The sequence below is a fragment of the Crocodylus porosus genome, unplaced genomic scaffold (assembly GCF_001723895.1).
Source record: "Crocodylus porosus isolate Cpor-Errol unplaced genomic scaffold, CroPor_comp1, whole genome shotgun sequence".
Classification (NCBI taxonomy): domain Eukaryota; kingdom Metazoa; phylum Chordata; order Crocodylia; family Crocodylidae; genus Crocodylus; species Crocodylus porosus.
This window is the reverse complement of record NW_017728921.1, coordinates 9,094,789-9,113,586: the sequence shown is the minus strand read 5'-3', so window position 1 is coordinate 9,113,586 and position 18,798 is coordinate 9,094,789. Positions and strand designations below refer to the sequence as shown.

The window sequence follows — 18,798 nt, the reverse complement described above, 5'->3', positions numbered from 1 at the left end:
TTGAACACCTTCAAGAGTAAATTGGACGCTTATCTTGCTGGGATCCTATGACCCCAGCTGACTTCCTGCCCTTTGGGCAGGGAGCTGGACTTCGATGATCTCCCGAGGTCCCTTCCAGCCCTAATGTCTATGAAAAAAAAAAAAATTATTTCCATTTCATGGATTGGAAGTGCTACAAAGGTTCCAGGTATGGTAAAGCCATGATACAAAATCCCATCCTGAAATGTTTGCCACTGTTCTGGTTGCCTCCGTTTTCTAGACACCCAGAAACTACTTGAAATTCAACTAGGGGAGTTTATAAAAGCTGGCTGATAGTAGTAGCTGAATAGAAGAGACAGTTTTGACCCCAATAGGAAATACTTCCTGATTCCCAAAACCAGGGGATTGGTGTGAAGTTTGGCATCCTAAAACACATCTCAGATATGGCAACTGTGCGGATGAAGGGCCCAATCACAAAGGACAAAAACCTTGAAAACCCTGAACAAATATTTAAATTAGCAGGGTTGTGGGGCTGGAAGATCAATCAGTTTGTTCTCCCTTTGTCTGATCGGTGGGACAGAGAGACCTTTTGGAAAGAGCAGAACCTCCAGTCCCTCCCCAGCATGTCTTCTGCCACCTCCTCCTCCTTCCTGCAAAATAGTATTCACATTGGGCGCATCTACATGAGATGTGTTAATGCACGTTAGCTTAGTTTAATGCGCATTGTGGATGCTCGTCTACATATGCATGCCCTTAGTGCACATTAAAAATGGTGAAATTAGGCCAGTCATGCCTAAATTTGATACCTGCAAATGCAGGCATTAAATGTTGGCATGATTAGTTAAAGTGCGTTGATGAGTGTATAGATGCAACCAGATACTAACTTTAGTGCCAGGTCTGCCCAGCTAGTAGGGGCATATGGCAGGGCTTCAGGGACTTGGCACTACCTTTAGTGCCGAGTCCCTGCACATGTAGATACCCACCAAAAATCACTTAATGCGCATCAGCCTAATGCACATTAAATTTAGTCACTCTTAAATGCATGTGTAGACACGCCCATTAAGTTCAATCAAGTCTCTCATTTGGTGTAGATGTTATTTGATAGGAAGACTGGGAACAGGATAGAGATGGATGGGAGAGCAGATGGATTTTTAGGAAAAATGGGGCAGATCACGAGGATGTTAAAAAAATAAGACTAAAGAGAGGATGCCTAATATTTACAGTTAATTCTACATTTTCCGTCAGTACTTCAGACTTTGATTTTCTACAATTTTAAATGCAGTTCCCTGAGATAGGGAAGTCTCTTAAGAAGAAGAAGTGCCTGTGGCCATTTCTGAAACTTTAAAATCTTCCTTTTCATTGAACAGGCTCATGGTAAAATAGTTGTTATTTCCCCAACAAAAATAATCCATTAAGGTTTAAAATGCAGACTTCCACTTTCTGAAATTATACATTCTTTGCAGCAGGGGAGGCACCCTGTTTTGTTTGTAAAGGTCCCATATGAATATTCAGTATGTGTACTAGTGAAGCCCCAAGATGATTACTATGAGTCATATGCAAGTAACTGATGATCTGTCAGGCATTTAAAAGACTAGCATCTTATATTTCAGTGTTAATTTATTTTAATATGTTCCATACCAAGAGACGAGCACACAAGGTAGTGCTCAGAGCTCAATGCTGGGAGTCTTGTGTCTACCCTTACATTCAGAGGGTGACTCCTTTTGTATCAATGGCCAAATCTGTCGCAGCCAGATTTTCAAAAAGACCCTCGGTTTTGGTTTCCTTAGTTAAAGACTGGTCGACCTGTTGCTTGTTGGATCTGGTTTTCAGAAGTGTTGCTCCCCTCCAGCTTACACTGAAGTGAAGTGAATGCAAGGGTCATACAGTGAATACCAAGAGTCATACACAATATGTCACAGAGCGGAGCACAGCACCCATGTATTTCAGCCGCTGGCTCTGTGCCCTAAACTTTGGGCTACCTTTCCTCACTGCGTGAACAAATCTTTGATACCTCCACATGCAAACATCGCTCTAATCCCCAGCCAATTTAAATGTTGTTTTGGCTGGAACAAAGACGACTGCTGTGTGTTTGTGAGGATCAAACGTAATGTTTCAATTTTTCTCTTTCTAGTCACTTCTTGTGAAGAACAGAAGAACCATGTTTTATCTCTGCCCATAGAAATGTAAATGCAGCTCGGTTACGTGTGGTAAAATCAGTTGGGGGGGAAAAAAATTCAAGATGTTAAGAGCAAAAATTGGAACGACTTCAGTGAAATGTTAGTTATATTGAAAGAACAAAACTTGGTTTTGCATTTTTTCCACTTCAAAGCATGTTTAAGTAGGATTTGTAATAGGCCATTTCAGCAGTCAAGGGCTGCTCTTTATCCATTGACTTTTACTCCTTTTTTAAGGTTAGCAGCTAAATAATCCATGACCTTGCCTGCTTTAGTAGAATAATTTTCATATGTGGATACCCATCTTGAACAGATGGAATTTTGCTCAATATGAAGGGGGTGTGTGTGTTCAATTCTAACATTTTTTTCATGGATAAACTTATTTATTGAGAAATAATATCTTATCTATCGATGCTAGAACTCCTCTATGCTTCATATGCAAAATCCTGGGGTGCTGAGTGGCAATTAGATTTGAAGTCCATCCTTTGACATAGGAAAGTCCATTTGCACAAGTGCCGTTAATAGAGCATGTTAAGATGTGGTGTTTTCAGATTTACTAAACAAAATCATGTCGGACCAGGACTTCAGTGAGATTTAGGAAACCCAGGTAGATATGAGATTCAGGTACTGGTAATCTTGGATATACAAAATATGTCTCCATTTTTCTGTGTGACCAGGGATGTTTTTACTGATCTACATCTGTACAGTGTTTCGAAACATGTGGAAGCAAAACTCTACATGCTAAACATACCTTGTTTAAATCATTTGAAAAATAGCCCTCGTGCACTACAGCTATTATTTTTATTTTTGAAACACAGAACTGAGATTGGGCCAACTGTTGAGTACTAAAAACAGTGCTATCAAAAGGGGCAGGTGGTGATGGTGGGAGCTAATTATTTACAGATCTCACAGAAGAAAAAAGAGCAAGAGAGACAGTGAGCCTAGGAGTCAAAGAAGCATATGGTGCTTGGTAATTTAAATATGAAAGTATGAGATATCTGAAAAAGGAAGTCAGCTTCTGCAATATTTTTCAGTCAGCACAAGTTTTATCTCCTGCTTTATACATTTTAATTACTGGAGTGTGAACTTTCTTCGTCCCTGGCCTGCCTCTTTCTTTAGAGATAGTACTGTATGTCACTACAGCGAAAGCGTTTTCTTGTAGGTTTTCCTTAGTGATAAGAGCAGGTGTTTTCCAGCTCTCCTGTCAGTTGTGTACAGAAGCAATGGGATAAGGATGACAAGGACTCCTGGTAGGTGAGCCACCTCTTCCATTTGCTTGGTCCTCTCTACTTCCTTAGTGTTTGTTCCTTCTTCTCCCTGAAGTTTTGTGCTTGAGAAAAAGTGATGGCTGAAGGCTGATGGGTCAAAGCTTCATAATTAAGAAATCTCCTTCACTGTGGCATCTCCTTCATTGTGTGCTAAAGAGGAGGCAGGATGGGTATCTGTCTGGGATGATTTAGGAAACTACAACTCCCGCCTGTGTGCAAGAGGTTGGACCAGACATCCACACTGCGGTACTCTCAAGCCTACGATCCTGTGCACTTAACTACAGCTCTGAGCAGAGACCACTATGAAGTGCCACGGCCCCAAGTGGAGCTTTAACAAGGGACTGGGATGTCAAAGGAAAAATACTTAAACTGCTCACCATGCTCAGCCAGCTATTTGGGCCAGTAGATGTGTGGGCATAGGCAGTGCCGTGGCTTGCCTGCTCTTCGCTCAGTTCAAGCATTTCCATCCCCAGGGATGTAGAGAAGGAGTAGCTCCTGCATTTCCCTTCACATAAGGGCTTTGATTACTGCAGGTCATTGTGCGGCATAGACAACAGGATGGTACCTTGACTCTTCCTGGATCCCCTATGCCTGGCTTACCCAGACAATGTGTCTTTTCTAGTCTTCTTATGTAACAGACCCCTTAAGCGTGAGCATTGGAAGGAAAGTTTCGGGTATGACGAGGCAAAGCGTAACTGAACGAATAGAGATGAAAGAACAGATTACAGATGAAGAATAGTTTAGGGTAAGAATGGAGGGGGTGGGAGGTCTAAAGTGGAAGCATAGAGTGGAAAAAGAGATGGTAGAAAGGAAAAGAAGATGAGGCAAAAGGGACTTTTGAGTGAAGGAAGGAGGAAAACCGCTTCTGCCTTTCATGCTGTTAAGCGTGCTGCCTTGTTGCTCCCAAAGCGTTTAAAGACAAAGACCATATGTAGGAAATCTTAACAGAGCAGAGCCTAGAACCCAGGCCTTTAGTTTTAGGCTAGTGAGTTAACTTGAATCTGGAGGGGACAGAAATTCAATAAGCCAATTTAACTTAAATCAGTAAAATCTGATACTACATCTATCAAGGTTTAATTTAAACTGGTTTCGGCCATTTTGAAAGCACTTAACTTCTGTTGTGTTACACATTTGAGCTGGTTTCCTATCACTTATACTGGTTTATGTGTAATTTCTGTCCCTAGCCTAAGTGTAAAGCCTCTTCTACCATACTCATTTGTGCTCTGACATTTTTCAACTTAGTCTTATTAGTTTGTTTTGTTTTTTGAAGTAAGGACTTACTTTTGTTTTCATTAATGAAAAGGATTGCTTATGATTTTAGGTAATGAGCAGTGTTTTCTCGTTAAGTTGTCCTTATTAAGGCTGAGCTGGAATCAGTGATGAATGGCTGCCTCTTATTACTGTCTGCCTAGAAAATATCAGCAGTGTCTTGAAATGTTTAGTTTCCAATTTAGCAGTGTTGATTTGCTCTGAAGAACACATGGAAAACCAAATGGTTTGTAGTAGGTATACATATTTTAACCCTTTCAAGTCTAGGAAAGACTGCATGTAGGGAATTGCCTTTCTCCCTGCAAAAAACTCTGCTGATTAATATCCCAGCCCTGATGTATAAAGCCACTAAAGTATCTGTTTAACTTACCATTTGAATAGTCCTTTCAGTGGGACTCATGAGCTTAAAGTTAAACATATATTTAACTTCTTTCCTATAGTGGCGCCTCAGGGTATATCTACCATTATGGATATAAATTAATCATTTTAATATCATTGGAAATCAGTCATTTTCTTTCACTAAAAATACAAATCTTGGCACAAAGGCATTTTTTTAGGAGGTGAAGTGGTGCAAACCATTTGTGGACTAGAGTTTATTCCTGTCCAGAAGAACTAATAATATATCAGAGAAGTCAGACAGGAGGGTGGTAGGCATGATGAAAAAGATGAATCAGCTGGGCTGTCCCTATTCATACCGGTTCAAAATCAGTCCCATTACTTTGTGTTTCTAGGATGAACACTGCTGTTGAAGTGCTAAGTAACATGACAAAGTATTTCCTTCATAGCATCTAATCCTGGCCACTGGCAAAACCTGAATGCTGGCTGAAATAGACTGCAGGTCTGATCCAGTATTGTAGTGCTCTTGGGAAGCACTATTTTTACATGGCATTTCTAACAATAATTTGAAGTTCACGGATAAGAGAGTAGATAACTGTGTTTGTTTTCTTTGCAACGCAGTGTAATTTGCACAGAAGCATTCCTATTTTTAAAATGAAGACAATCTAATTTCGGAAGCAACTTATTTAAAATGCTAACATTTCTAAATAAGACCTGTGGTGTCATGAGAGTGGCAGGAGGATTAATATCTGCAAGTGCATTCACCTTCTCTGTGCAGTTAGCTACTCTTGGATTCAATGCTAAGGCTTTTAACGGTTAGAGTGCATTTTCCACGTTAGTGGCTGGCACGCACTTCACACTTCCAATTCAAGGAAGCAGGATCACATTTAAATAATAAAATGCCTTAAAACAAGAGATTTGCATGTCATTACTTTCTATAGTCATTTAATAGCTTTTAAATGTTGCACGAAAAAAATGAATGCAGGACTCAAATGCAGTGGATGCAACACTGGCCCCATGGTGGCAGTCCTGTGGACTTAAAAAACAAACAACCAACCCAAACAAAACACAACTTCACATAATGTGTTCATAAGTGTACTTCTCCATTTAATGTGGTGGGCAGGAAGACAGACTGAGAGGACTAGCCACCCATTGGCTGGCCTATCTTAATTCCAGAATAGGTTAAAATTTCTTTCCATGCTAACAGCTAACCAGTTGTGAGTGCTGCAGCTATAAGAGCATCAGATTATATCCCAGTGCAGTGTCCTGCTGCCCATCCTGGCCAGTACGATGGCTCTTGTTGCAGGTGCATTTGGCTGGCATTCCCCATGTCCACATGCCTCTTGCTCATAATAGATTAATACTAGAGTACTCCCTTGTTAATGAAACCTCAGATAGTTTGGAGGGCTGGTTTGTGTCAGACAAACAGTACCCAGAAGTGCTTTCTAGGAGGGCCTTCTTAGGTTCACTCATTTTGGGAACCCCAAAAGGGGAGCAAGATTTAACAATGCCGATGATCCCAATACATGGCAAAGGCATGTAATAATACCTGCAATCCTAACCAAACTTTTCCAGTCTTCTTGAAAGATCCAGATGCAGTCTGAATTGTGGGTGAAGTTTTGAGTTAGCCCTTATTTTATCTCGCTTAGGATTGCCAGTACTATTTATCCTCTCGTGAATGAGAGCTGGGACCAAACCTGCAAAGTCTCGGTTCTGCGCTGGTTTACCCCAATACCCAGGTGTTTGAGCGTGAAGGTTAAGTTTACGATAATCCAATAGCCAAACTGATTTTTCCTTGTCAGCAATTTCCATTCAGTTTACCACGGGAGAATTAAGTGTCCAATTTTAAGAGGCAGAAGAGAGCCAGTGTAGCCAAATAATCATTATACGTTGCAGCACGAGGAGAAGAAATGATTTTGGAATTTTGTGCAATTGCACCTTGTAGCTTTGGTTCATTTATCCTCTGAAGGAAGACACAGGTCGATTTATTGACAGCTATTTGTATGCAGTCTTACCTGTTTGTGAGTAAAGATAAATGCTAGTTAATGCTAGAAGGCTTGTTCTGACATGATGAACTTATTTCTCATAATGCAACTTCACAGCCCTGAGATCCAATCCTGGATGAAGCTGTGCATTCGCAGATCTCTGAGGACATTTAGCGCCTTTCAGGAGACTCTAGCGCTTTCCCGGATTACACATGTATTGTTGTGGCCTGGTTATATAATTCTGTTGCCTATGTGATAGATTGTGAAGTACTGTATCAGCAAGAGCATTCATTTCACATGTATAGATAAACCTTTCTATCCCCGATCTCCATTTCTTTGTGCTCATTTCTCAGCCTGCTTTTCTAAACACTGTATGTAGACGGCATTACCCAAGCCTCCCTTTTTCTGTTTTATTTTTGTATATGCAACAGCTATTCCTCTCTGCCAGTAGCACATCTTAAACAGTCAACACCGGTTCCCCCTTTTCAGTAGGGCGCTGGGTTCATCTCTGAATCCATCCTGTAATCATCAGTGTCAATGACCTGCAAAGGAAAACCGTATAAAGGTTTTGATGTCAATTATCCTGGACCCCCTGTTGTGCCTGGGCCGAGGTTGGTAATCGTTGCCTGTGTTGCATGCTATTTAAATAAGTAGTTCCAATACAGAGTATTCAGGATGAGTAAGCATTTGCAAACCCAGGCCTTTAAAAACAGTAGGTAGTGCTCTCGCTGACCTTACTGAGTCGCTTGCAGGGCAAGGTGATGTGAGAAAAGATTAGAAAGTTCTTTTTTTCTTTTCTTTAAGCACCTGTAGCTAGACACTTTCATTTTTGTCTTGGAGCAATGCAGTTCAGTCAATGTATCCTCTAGCTGTTCTTCATCATGTAGGGTTATGACATAAAATTATAATCCATTATCATTTTCAACGGAAGTCACCTTAGGACAGAGGTAAAAAACCAAGTTATTTTAAGGAAAATACAAATGAATATAATATACACGAAAAATAGTGTACAACATAGGGTTTTTTAAAGCAGAAATAATTGATGGATGAACAACTACCATACAGGGCAACAGATGCCTTGCTCCAGGCAATGTAGAACCTTGTTACCCAGACAGTTGTGTCAGATTGTATTAAATCTGCCGAAGTCATCCTCCTCCTGTGAATTTTCATAGTCAGTCCTCATATCCTTTGGGAGAGTATCTAGTTTTGCTGTATTTCAGACACAGGCACGCATTTTGCTTTCACCTCTGCGCTTAAAAGATGCAACTAATATATAAGGTAACATATTTAATTTTTAATTTTGCCTAGGTATGCGGTAACTAATGAGCTCACGTTTTGTGCAGGGTGTTATCTGAGTGTTTAAAGCCCTGGAGTGCCCTGGGTTCCTGTTAAAAATGGAAACTGCTCAAGTGGGAGATCTGATTTTCCAACTTGATTTACTACAATTCAGAGAGCTATGTGGTTCTGCTCATAGAGGATCACCTATAAAATGTTTGTTTTTTTAAATCAAATGCCTGTTTAGGAACACAGCAGGTATTGTTTTCCTTCCAGTAAAAAATCCCTTTGCTTTAACAAATTGTGTCCGATGTGTTACGTTTAAAACATTGTTTTTCAGGTATGTTTCCCAAAGTGATGCCTGCATGACAGTGATGTGTGTATGCATGCATTTGTCATGCAAGAACACGTACTGCACGTGAGGGTGGCTTGTGCTTCTCATTGTGAGCAAGGGAAGACTTCTTGTTTTAAGCTGGCAAAAATCAAAGTTTCATGTGAGTGGTAACTGTACCTACTAGAAAATAAAATACTGGTAATGTTCATCTTTATTTAGTTGCTACTAATCTCTACTTTGTCTCAGCAAATAATTTCATTTTCGACCTTGGGGTGGGATATTTCTAAATTAAGCTTCGATTGTTTATTCCATCGTCCCTGATTTCCAGTGTTCATTTCCTCATTTGCAAAAATGTTCAGTGCATGCTCCCTTTCAGCAGACTACTAATTAAGCTGCTGCATGGTCTTGGCTTTTTTTAAAAATGGGTATTTATGTAAAGTTGACATTACGTAGGGACTGAGAGGCTGTGTAGCTAATAAATGAAACCCAGTGTCAAGACTGCAGAGGCTGAGAAGAAGCTGCTTTGAGAGCATGAAATACTACTTGCTACTTACTTGCCCATTAGTCTGGCTATGTTTAATCAATGTTTGCCTTGTCTTATGTTCATGTACTGTGTCCTGGAGTAGCTAGCTTGATAAATTGTAAATCATCACTCTACTTTTTTTTTTTTTTTTTAATCAACAGCTGGGGCAGATTGATTTGAATAGGTTAAAGAGCAGACCTCATTTGACTCCACAGTAGTATGCCAGTATTTTAGGCTCAGTCAAATGATCAAAACTGATGTGAGCTGTGAATAAATGCTTAAAATAAAAACAAAGGAACAACAACAAAAAAACCCCAAACCAAACCACAAAGCCCGAAGCCAATTTGTATAAAAGAGAAGCAGAAGAAAAGCCATAAGATAAGGAAGAGGGAAAGAAGGGGTGAAATGGTTTGAACAGGTTCCCATTTCAATTGCAATGGGGTAGCTGTCAGTTTGGTGGGAAAAAAAGGCCAAATCCAAGGGTCTGAGGTCTCCAATGATGCGCATGAGACCACATATCTTTTTCAAGCACCAGTGCTGAGAGGAGTGTCTCTTGGCAGGTTTTCCTCAATTTTTTGACAGTCGTGCTGCACAAGGGAGGGGAGGGCTGTAGCAAGAGAGCACAGTGCTGTCTGCCAGTAGCTGCAGGCAAGGAAAACCTATCTGACCTGTTGCCTGCTTTTCTGTCACTTATGTGGGTGACCCCCTGCCCCATGCATATTCTATCCCCAACCCACCCCTTGCCCACAATAGAGAATGCAAGAAAAAAGCCTTTCTTGTAAACATAGCCCTACCGTTAGTGCACAAAACAGTTGGCTTTAACCAAAGGCGAGAGTAATGGAAGAAATACTTATTTTAATTTTTTCAGTTTATTTTTTCAAAGAATGCTTAATTTCCATCTCTGGGAGCTCTCTGGAGGGACATCATGGCTGGGATTTTTAAAAAGTCTACAAGTGATCTGGCTGTCTCCCGTTAAAATTCAGTAGGAGCTGGTGCCTCAATCCCTTGGGTTCCAGACATAGGATTACAATGCAAACAAAATAACCAAACCGCAGAAGAGCTTATCCAATGCTGGGAGGCATTCTCCATGAAAACATAAGAAAAATATGTCTTTCCCTGCCTTTCTCTTCTCCATGAGGCCAAAACTTAAAAGATTTCAGTTGCATTATCTGCCTAATAAAACATTTGATTTTGAGGAAGCTGACCATGAGTTTTGATGACAAGCTGTTGCCATGGATTTTTTTTCTACATTTTTTATAACCATGGCTGAAAATCTTGAAGGACCCAATCCAAAACCAGTTTGAGTCAATGGAAAAGGGCCTATAACATCGCCAGCTAGTAGTGAACGTCATCTTGTACATATTGTGTTAGCTGCAAAGTCAAGGTGGTATTTCCACCCACAAAAGTCAAAATCCCCATACTGGTGAAGAACATAAGGAGTACAGTTAATCGAAGACCTACATTTGGCCATGCCTAAGAGGTGTGAGCTGCTGATCTGGAGACGTTTGGCAAAGGAGAATCTGCGGGGATGGAAAAGGTCAAAAGTGAAAAAAGGGGAAGAGGAAAGTTTTGTTTTGTTCATTGTTTTTTTTTAAAAAAACCAAAAAACTACTGCATGTGTATTATAAGCAAGGTAACCAGGCAACCAGACTGTCCGTTCAGTCAATATGGATGCACCTCTTCAGCAAATACGATCTCAGCTTTGCTAAGTGACTTTATTACAAACAAAGAGGAGAAAGAATGTAACCTTGAACAAGCCATTTAACATCTGTCTTCTTCTGTTTCCCCTATCACCTTTATTTGTCTTAGAGATTATGTATAAGACATAAGGATGTTCGGGGAGGGAGGGTGATATCTTTTATTGGATCAGCTGCATAGTTAGAGGTTATAAACTTTCCAGAGCGGTCTCTTACCAAGTGTAGGCATAACACCTATCCCTTACTTTAGTTGAGGCCTCTAACTACTACAGCAATAGGAAAAAAAAAATAAAGCCCAACATGCATATTTTGAACATATGTCTAGAGCCCAGATTCATGAAGTTTTTTTTTATTCTGGGGATGCCCTGAAAGGAAAATTTGGGCTTGTGATAACAATACTAGTTGCTCGGGATTTACGGTGCTTTCTGCGATATCAACGCAGCCATGAATGGCATCATAGCTATATTCTCTTCATCTTTCTTTTTTTGTAAAGCATGTCATCTGATACTAAATACAGAACATATGAGAACCATGTGTGTTCATCTCCGTATGACGAGGACATTTGGAACTGTGAATTCCTGTTCCTTATGTGTAAATGGCGGTGGCTCTACCTGCTAAGGACTAGGAATCAAAGCTAAAAAAGGGAAACCAAACCAGTACATACATATCTTTCAACAGTGGTTCTTAGCCTCTTTAGACCTGAGGCCCCTTCCATAACTTTTGGGAATTGAGTGGCATCCCATTTCAAAAGCCAACTTATTTATTACAGTGCGTACCCCCTTGCAGAAGGACCAGGCAGTTGGGGGGTGAGAGAGGCCAGGCAGGGCTGGACCTCCACCTGTGCTTACATGCTTATCTCGCACTGTTTCTCAGCCTCTCATGGGCTAAGATCAAGTGTAGTTTTGTTAGTTAGTTTGCTGCACTGGTCAGGTACCTGAGCCAAACTGGATTTAAAGTGTGTAGTGGAGGGTGCAGCCCTGTCCAAATGCAAACAGGACTCCCTACAAGAGCCTTATCATTCACTTCCCACTGCCCAGCTTCCAGTGGGAGGATCTTGGCTATGTGCCGACTCTATGGAAATGGGGGACTCCACCCTAGCTTGCTCCTGCGGCTGTTGGCTGAGGGCAAGTGAGGCCCGAGGGCATCTGAACCCCAATCCTCCAGGCTAGGGCCTGCACGTAGGATGCCTGCCAATGGATTTGCAAGTATCTGAAGCCTCAAGCAGAAAGGTCTGGGGTGGAGGATACGTGCTGGTTGCAGCGCCACATACGGTGTTTGAACGGTTGAGTTTTGTTCAGTCAAAAGGATTCAGAAGTGATCTGGCTAATTTGACCTGGAACACAGACATTTTTCCAAAATTAAAAAAAAATTAAAGATCTCCTCACACCTCATGACACCCTGCAGCACCCCTCGGGTGCCTTGGCCCCTTGTGTAGTATTACTGCCTTACAGAGTGAACTTGTCACAGGGGGAAATCGTGAGCTGTGCGCCCGTCCAGCTTTGAGCAGACAGAACGTGCAGCGAAGCTCTTTGTTTTACTGCAGCAGGACTCTTTCTTGAACTTTTCTGCAGCTTCATGCACCAACAAGCTTGTGCACACGGACTCCTTTGGGCTATGAAAGATTTTTAGTGAGAGCCTCCCAGCAATAATCTAGTTCAGGGACTGACAGCTTTAAACAAGCCATGGGCCAGAACAACCTGGTTCAGAGTGCACTGGATGGCTCCAGAGGCAAGAGGCTATCCCTGCACCCACGCTTGGGCCAGGCAGATGGGACCTGCACCCGTGCCGCCATTGCTACTCCGAGCCCCCATTCCCCAGCTGCGGCACGGGTGCAGATCTGATTCTGAGGTTACATTTATTACTCATTCTGCTATTAAAGGCAGGGTAGATTTGTATCTTATTGGACTATAGGTAGGCAGAGGGAGACTATGGCCCATAAGGTGCAATTACCCCTACTAGCACAGCTACCTACCTCACTCACCTTATAGACTAACTCATTCACAGAGACATGAGCTGTTGTAGGCTACAGCCTACGGCTGAAAGAAAGGTTGATCTTGTAGTTAAAGCCCTTGGCTGAAAATTGGTTCCATTCCTGGTGCAAAACATTTCCTATGCGACCTTGAAAAAGTCATTTAATCCTCATCGGTAAAAAGGGGTTAACATTATGAAAATCCACTTCTGTTTGTGTGCATATACCTTGTGGGCACTGTTATGAGGGGCATCACTGGAAAGCATTCAGATAAATTATGCCTTCTTGCCAGATACTGCAGGAAAAGACAGAGCCAAGGCTTTGTCGTGGCTGTTGTGAATGTTTCTTTTTCTGCATGTTGTTCAGGCTAAAATTGTGGCCCTGTCACAGGTGCATCGTGGTCCCTAAGGATGCGTTTGTGCTGGGGAACAAAGTTGCTTGTTTATCTTGGCAAATGCCGAGAGATTGCCGTATTCTATAATGCAAAGAAAGGAATTACCGCCACGGCCTACAACAAACGTACGTGAAAACAAACAGACGTACGGCCAAGGACCAGTGAAATGGAGAGGGTTACTGTCTTTCTTGAATTCATCCTTGCAAATGACATGGCAAAATATATCTTCCTTCAAGTCAAATTAACCACCGGCCCAGTTACAATGCCCTCTGTCTCATAAACCAGTCTCCTATCTGAAGATTTAGAACAGTCTGAAGCATGGTGGCCTACATTTTGCTGCTGAATATGGTTTTTTGGGGGGAGAGGTGGGGTAGAGAGGGGCTTCTGCCTGAGTTGCCTCCAATCACAAACAGATTAGATTAAGCTGCTGCTGCAAGGCTATTTACAGTACCCAGTGTTACACTACTTTAATTTGCTCATGTTCTGTCCAAGTGCTGTAATAGTTATGTTACACGCATGACAAGCAGGTTTATACTCCAAAAATGGAAACGGATCTTTTCTTTTATTCCTGAGAAGGCTAAGAGGTGCCTTGACCATGTCTTACAAATACCTGCATTCAGATTGAAGGGAGGCAACAGGATGCACTTCCTTCGACTAAATGCCTCTTTAACTGGAGAAGATGTAACAAGATCTAGGGGCTGGCAGCTGACAGTAGACAAGAAATAACATGCAGCTTTTTAACAGTGATGGCAATTAACCCTTGGGTCAGCTTACCCATGGGATGTGGTGGATTCTCTGTCACTTTACAATTTTTAAATCAAGACTGTCTGCCTTCCTACAAAGGAGTGCTATAGCACACAGTGGTGTTATGGGCTTGATGGCAAAATTCTTGGGTGAGGTTGTATGACCTGAGTTATGCAGGAGGTCAGAGTAGAGCATTATGGTCCATTTTGGCTCTCAAATCTGTGAAAAATCCTCCTGCTTGCAGCATTAGTTGCATTGAGGCAGCATGAGACACACTACTCAAGATTAGAGCTAATTACTGTACAGTAAGCATCACTGTCTACACATGCAGATGCATACTGCCCAGTAATTCGCTCTACCCATGAGTAAATTTGCTACCTGTAAATACAAGTAGCATATTTACTCCTGCTTATGTACTGTGCAGTACAGCACGTGTAGATGGCCAACCAGGAGCAAATGTGCTCCCAGGCAGCAGGTGACGGGGGGTTGCACCCAGGAGCTACCAGCTGATGGGACGGGCTCCACCGCCAGAGCCCAGGTGGGAACAATGTCCCCCTGCCCCTGCACCAGGGAGTTCCTAGACCCTACTTCACAATAAAAATCTCCCAGCCTAGGCCCTGTGTCTGCTCCTGCATCCCTGTGTGTATAGGCACCTGCCCAGGATGGGTTTACTCTAAAGTAACTTACTCAAGGGTAAACCCACCCTGAAGCATTTGTACATATAGGTAGGCCCATTATCACATTGTAATATAGTGAAATAGTAGTAAATACTTGTGAGCTCCCAATGTGTAATTTCATGTGTGCAAGAAAATAGGTAGCACAAAACAAGTTAGGTTAACATCATATCTTTCTTCAGTTCCCCATTTCTATAAGGGAGCAATGCTAGGTTCTCAGGGAAGTTGTGAAGTTCATCACTAATGTTTCCTGGACCATCACAGCCGCGCCAGTTCTCCAGCCCTACCGCTGCAAAGAGCTTGCCATGCTACAGTGCAATCAGTCATTGTTATGCAGGTTCATACCTCTATTTAAAGCAAGTTATACGTGTTAGGGATTTAAAAACAAATTTAAATATAAATATTAGGGTACAACCCTAATGTAGTTCCATTTCATAATTAATGGTCCTACAGCACAGATGATTATTATTTTGATCAGGCCATATAAGAAGCGTAGGAGTCATTTGCAAGTTAGACGTCCCTTTTTTTCTTTTTGTGAAGTACAGTGTAAAATCACAGTCCTGAACAAGTACCTTCTAATAAGTGGTAACACAAAGGATGTATCTGCATAGCCAAGGGATTGTCCTCCTCTTGTGCTATTTGCTCATATCCTAAAAATATTTATTGACTTGGTTCACAACTTTTAAAATGTGCTGTGGGCTAGGAAATTGTTTTGCCCCACAGAACTGTCTGGCATCCCACAGAGCATGACTACCACTTCTAATTGCGTCCTGAACAACAGATTTAAGAGAACTTGAGAAATTATAATTATTGAACTCCTTATGTGCGAGATGATACATCTGCAGCCAGGAGACTCTGAATAATCTGCAATCTCAGCCTTTTTATTTTTTAGCTCCATGCAGCGGCACTCTACAATTAACAGTTAGAAGAGAATTTGAAAGTAAGTCAGAGACTGATACTGTGCCAGCATGAGGATGTTGGGATGAGGGTTGTCATGTGCAGTGACTTCAGATGTATTAAATACTGTGAACATCAACCCCCACTCCAATTTAGCACTGGGCTGTGGGAGTATGCGGGTGCGTGTGTTGGACGTGGGAGGATGGGGGGGTTGTATCCAGGCTGAAGGAAACTCAGAAGTGTTTTTTTCTGTGCATTGCCTGTTAGTCAGCTGACCTTTGACTGGCCCAGCACCCACCACCAACCAACAGCTAATCGCACAGTTGGTCAAAATATGGTAAAATGGGCTTTGCAACAAAGGGGTAATATTCTAATGAAACACTATGGATTGGACAACTGTAGTTTACCCAGACCAGCAAAACTCCAGTGCTAGTCCTGTAATTGCCACTTTTACAAGGGGACAAGGTCAGGACTTGAAAAAAGAACAAAAAGTCCTGACTAGGATACTTGGATGTAATTTTATTATTAAATAATCAGCATTCCCTCTCTTCCTTCTTCCCTCTCCCCGCCCCAGCTGAAAACTTCCTGGGCAGGTCAACGTAACTACCTTTTCCAAGCCCTTTCAGTCCGGTTTTATTTCTTGGCCAAATGCTATTAACAGCCATTTCCCTTGCAATGGTTCTGAAAGACTTTGATTTCATAGTCACCCTGCTTGAACTCCTGCAAAAAGCAAGACAAGCTGTGTGTGCGCGCGTGCATGTGCATGTGTCAGAACAGACAGAGCACACTACCTGATTCAGGAGTTATATAAAATCTGAGTTTTGTCATCTGATACAGCCAATTTCACTCCCAAAGGCTGTGCATTCCTGTGAGCTCTTCTCTATTTCGTGCTTCCTTTCGTGCCAAACTTCCCACTGTGATATTTAGTTACAGCTGTAGGTGATGCCTTGAGGCCTGGAATTATATTATTTCATTGTCCTTACCTATCCACATCTCTGTAGTGCCTGTCACTGTATTCTCAAAGTACTCAACGCAGGTTCTGGACAATGATGATATTCGGTCCAGCAGCAGCTATTATTTCACTTTCTGCCTTGCGTATGGTTGGTAGATTGTGAGCTCTGTCTTTGAGGTTACTGCTGTATCGTCTTCCCCTTCAAAATTTTTCAAGAAGTGGGAGGTCAAGGATTTGGCCATCTTCAAGCCATGACGCTAGGGTCTTCATTCACTCCATGGGGTCAGCTTGTTTTCCCTCTCCTCTCTCTGGTGTCCCTCCAGTCGCTCCACTTTTCCAGATCCAGATTTCCTCTTGAAAATCGTTGTTAGGAAAGTCATTTTGTAATCACAAACTGCACCTTGACACTTTTTCAGTGCCTTGCTCCCGATAGCACACTTAAGCGTGTGATAATATCCAGTAGGGCGCAACCTTTGATTATTTAAGACACAAGCATTTATTAAGGTGGACAATGACGGAGCTGAGTAACCTCTGATGCCTTTACTTTTATTCTAGGAAAATGAACTGAAGGATGCTGTGCAAGAAAAGAATCGCTTGAGCCTTCAATATGCCAGTGTATCCCACAAGGCCCTGCAATATGACCAGGTAACATCGCCATATGCATGCATGGTAATGCAATTCTCACATCCATTTATCACTGACACCGGCTTGCAGAGCTGGTAGAAGCAGATAGCACTGCCGTTCTGTTCCTCGGCTAGTAATCTATTTCAGGATATTAGGACGTTGTATTTTAAAATGCATTTAATTCATAAATGCTGTGGGCTTTTTTTTTTTTTTTTTTTTTTTTGTGAAGTGATGGTACTCGGAGAGGAAATTTAAGACACACAGATGGTTTTTGCCGTAGTCCAATTAGTCTGCTAGAGCATCTTCTCTTTGTATTCGACAGGGGTTGGCCAGAGTTATCCTTTGCAGAGATTTTGACAAGGGCTGGTCAGAAAAAAATTCTCCCCCATGAAAAATCTTGATGCAAATAATGTTTTCCCCGTTTTTTTCCCTTTTTTTTTTTTTTTTTAAAAATAAAAGTTTTCAATGAAAACTAGGATTTTGTCACAAGTGCCGTTCAGCAGAAAACAGCATTTTGAGCAACTTCAGCCAGTCTTGGATTTAGCAAGAAAGCAGGTTTGAAATGAACTGATTTCCTCTAATGATTACTTACAGCTTTCATGAATTGTTACATGAAGTCTCTTACTGACACCGAAGGTGCAGTGAAACTGCGCTACCCCAGGAGAAGTTCAGGGAAACCGAGAAGGCCGCACACCACGTTAGGATGCTTCACCCTGCTGGTGCCAGAGTTACGGCCCCACTTCTGAGAGGGCTCCATGCCTTCTTCCTGCAGGGCCAAGTCAGGAAAACAGACTGTGCTTTTTCTGAGTGCTCAGACTATAATAGTGAGAGACTGCATGGGGCACATACAAGAAGGGAGACGGTCCTGTCGCCTTCTTGACTGCTCTTCTGCGCTGCACAAGGGACATTTATCATCTGTGTCCCACAGAAGCTCAGATTTAGCCTAAACTATTACTCTAGGCTGGGCATTTTACAGGTCATCAGGTATCAGCTTGCATCCAAAGATCAGTGGGATCCTGATACTTAATTTCCGTGGGCCCCTTCAGGACAGGATTCAGTCGTTTCTGTATAAATAAGCAGCATAAGAAAATGTTGAGTTGGAAAAGGGCCATATGGCTCATTAAGATCTATCTACCCATCTGTCTGGTATTTTTCTCTCAAAATGTTTTTCTTCTAAGTCCTTCCTAGCTTAGGTTTGTATGTCATCCTTTCCCCGCTACTGGTGTTGTCTACGAAGTGCAGGTCCCTTTTTTAGGCAGTTCACATTATAACTTGGACAAAAATAACACTTAGGAAGGATGCCAGGAGAGCTTAACTGTTTAAAAAATGTTAGCTCTCTACACTTGTTATCAGCATGTTTGCTTATAAAGAAGCTCACCTTGCCCCAGGAAAGAGCGTAGGTGTAGTGAATAAAAACTAATAAGAACCATTTACAAGAGATGTGGTATAGTCCTGGGCCCCACACAGGCCATTTGGAGGCTTTCTGTTGACATTCATGGGGGAAGAATGGCATCTTCTGTTGTTACGGATGTATTTTATTCATGTTTTAAAATGTAAAGAATATTTCTATTTCTGTGTTGGTCCTGCAAAGTCAACCTCTGCGAAAATAAGCAAAAGACTTCCCAGGAGTTCCTCTACCTCATCCTGACCCTCCTCAATAGCTTTAGTAAAATCAGAGAGGGAGAAGAGATTGCAGCAGTCCCA

At 41.9% G+C, this 18,798-nt stretch overlaps 1 protein-coding gene and 1 long non-coding RNA gene across 12 annotated transcripts in view; one reads left to right on the top strand and one right to left on the bottom strand.

Annotated features, from left to right (window-relative positions):
* RIMBP2 (RIMS binding protein 2) overlaps positions 1-18,798 on the top strand; it is a 212,782-nt gene that overhangs the window by 79,326 nt on the left and 114,658 nt on the right. For 5 of the 11 annotated variants that reach the window (XM_019538951.1, XM_019538953.1, XM_019538952.1 and 2 more), the window contains exons 1-2: positions 8,189-8,289; positions 17,026-17,115. In XM_019538951.1, the coding sequence (XP_019394496.1) occupies positions 8,272-8,289; positions 17,026-17,115 (108 nt within the window). In that variant the 5' untranslated portion in view covers positions 8,189-8,271. Of the gene's footprint in view, positions 1-8,187; positions 8,290-17,025; positions 17,116-18,798 lie in introns of those variants that run through there. The other 6 variants (XM_019538959.1, XM_019538957.1, XM_019538964.1 and 3 more) reach the window with 3 other exon arrangements.
* Positions 5,263-17,106, bottom strand: LOC109312738. Its single transcript, XR_002101894.1, has 3 exons — positions 17,015-17,106; positions 10,836-10,838; positions 5,263-5,276 (listed from the first exon to the last, which is right to left on the bottom strand). It is a non-coding gene; the product is annotated as an uncharacterized LOC109312738 (long non-coding RNA).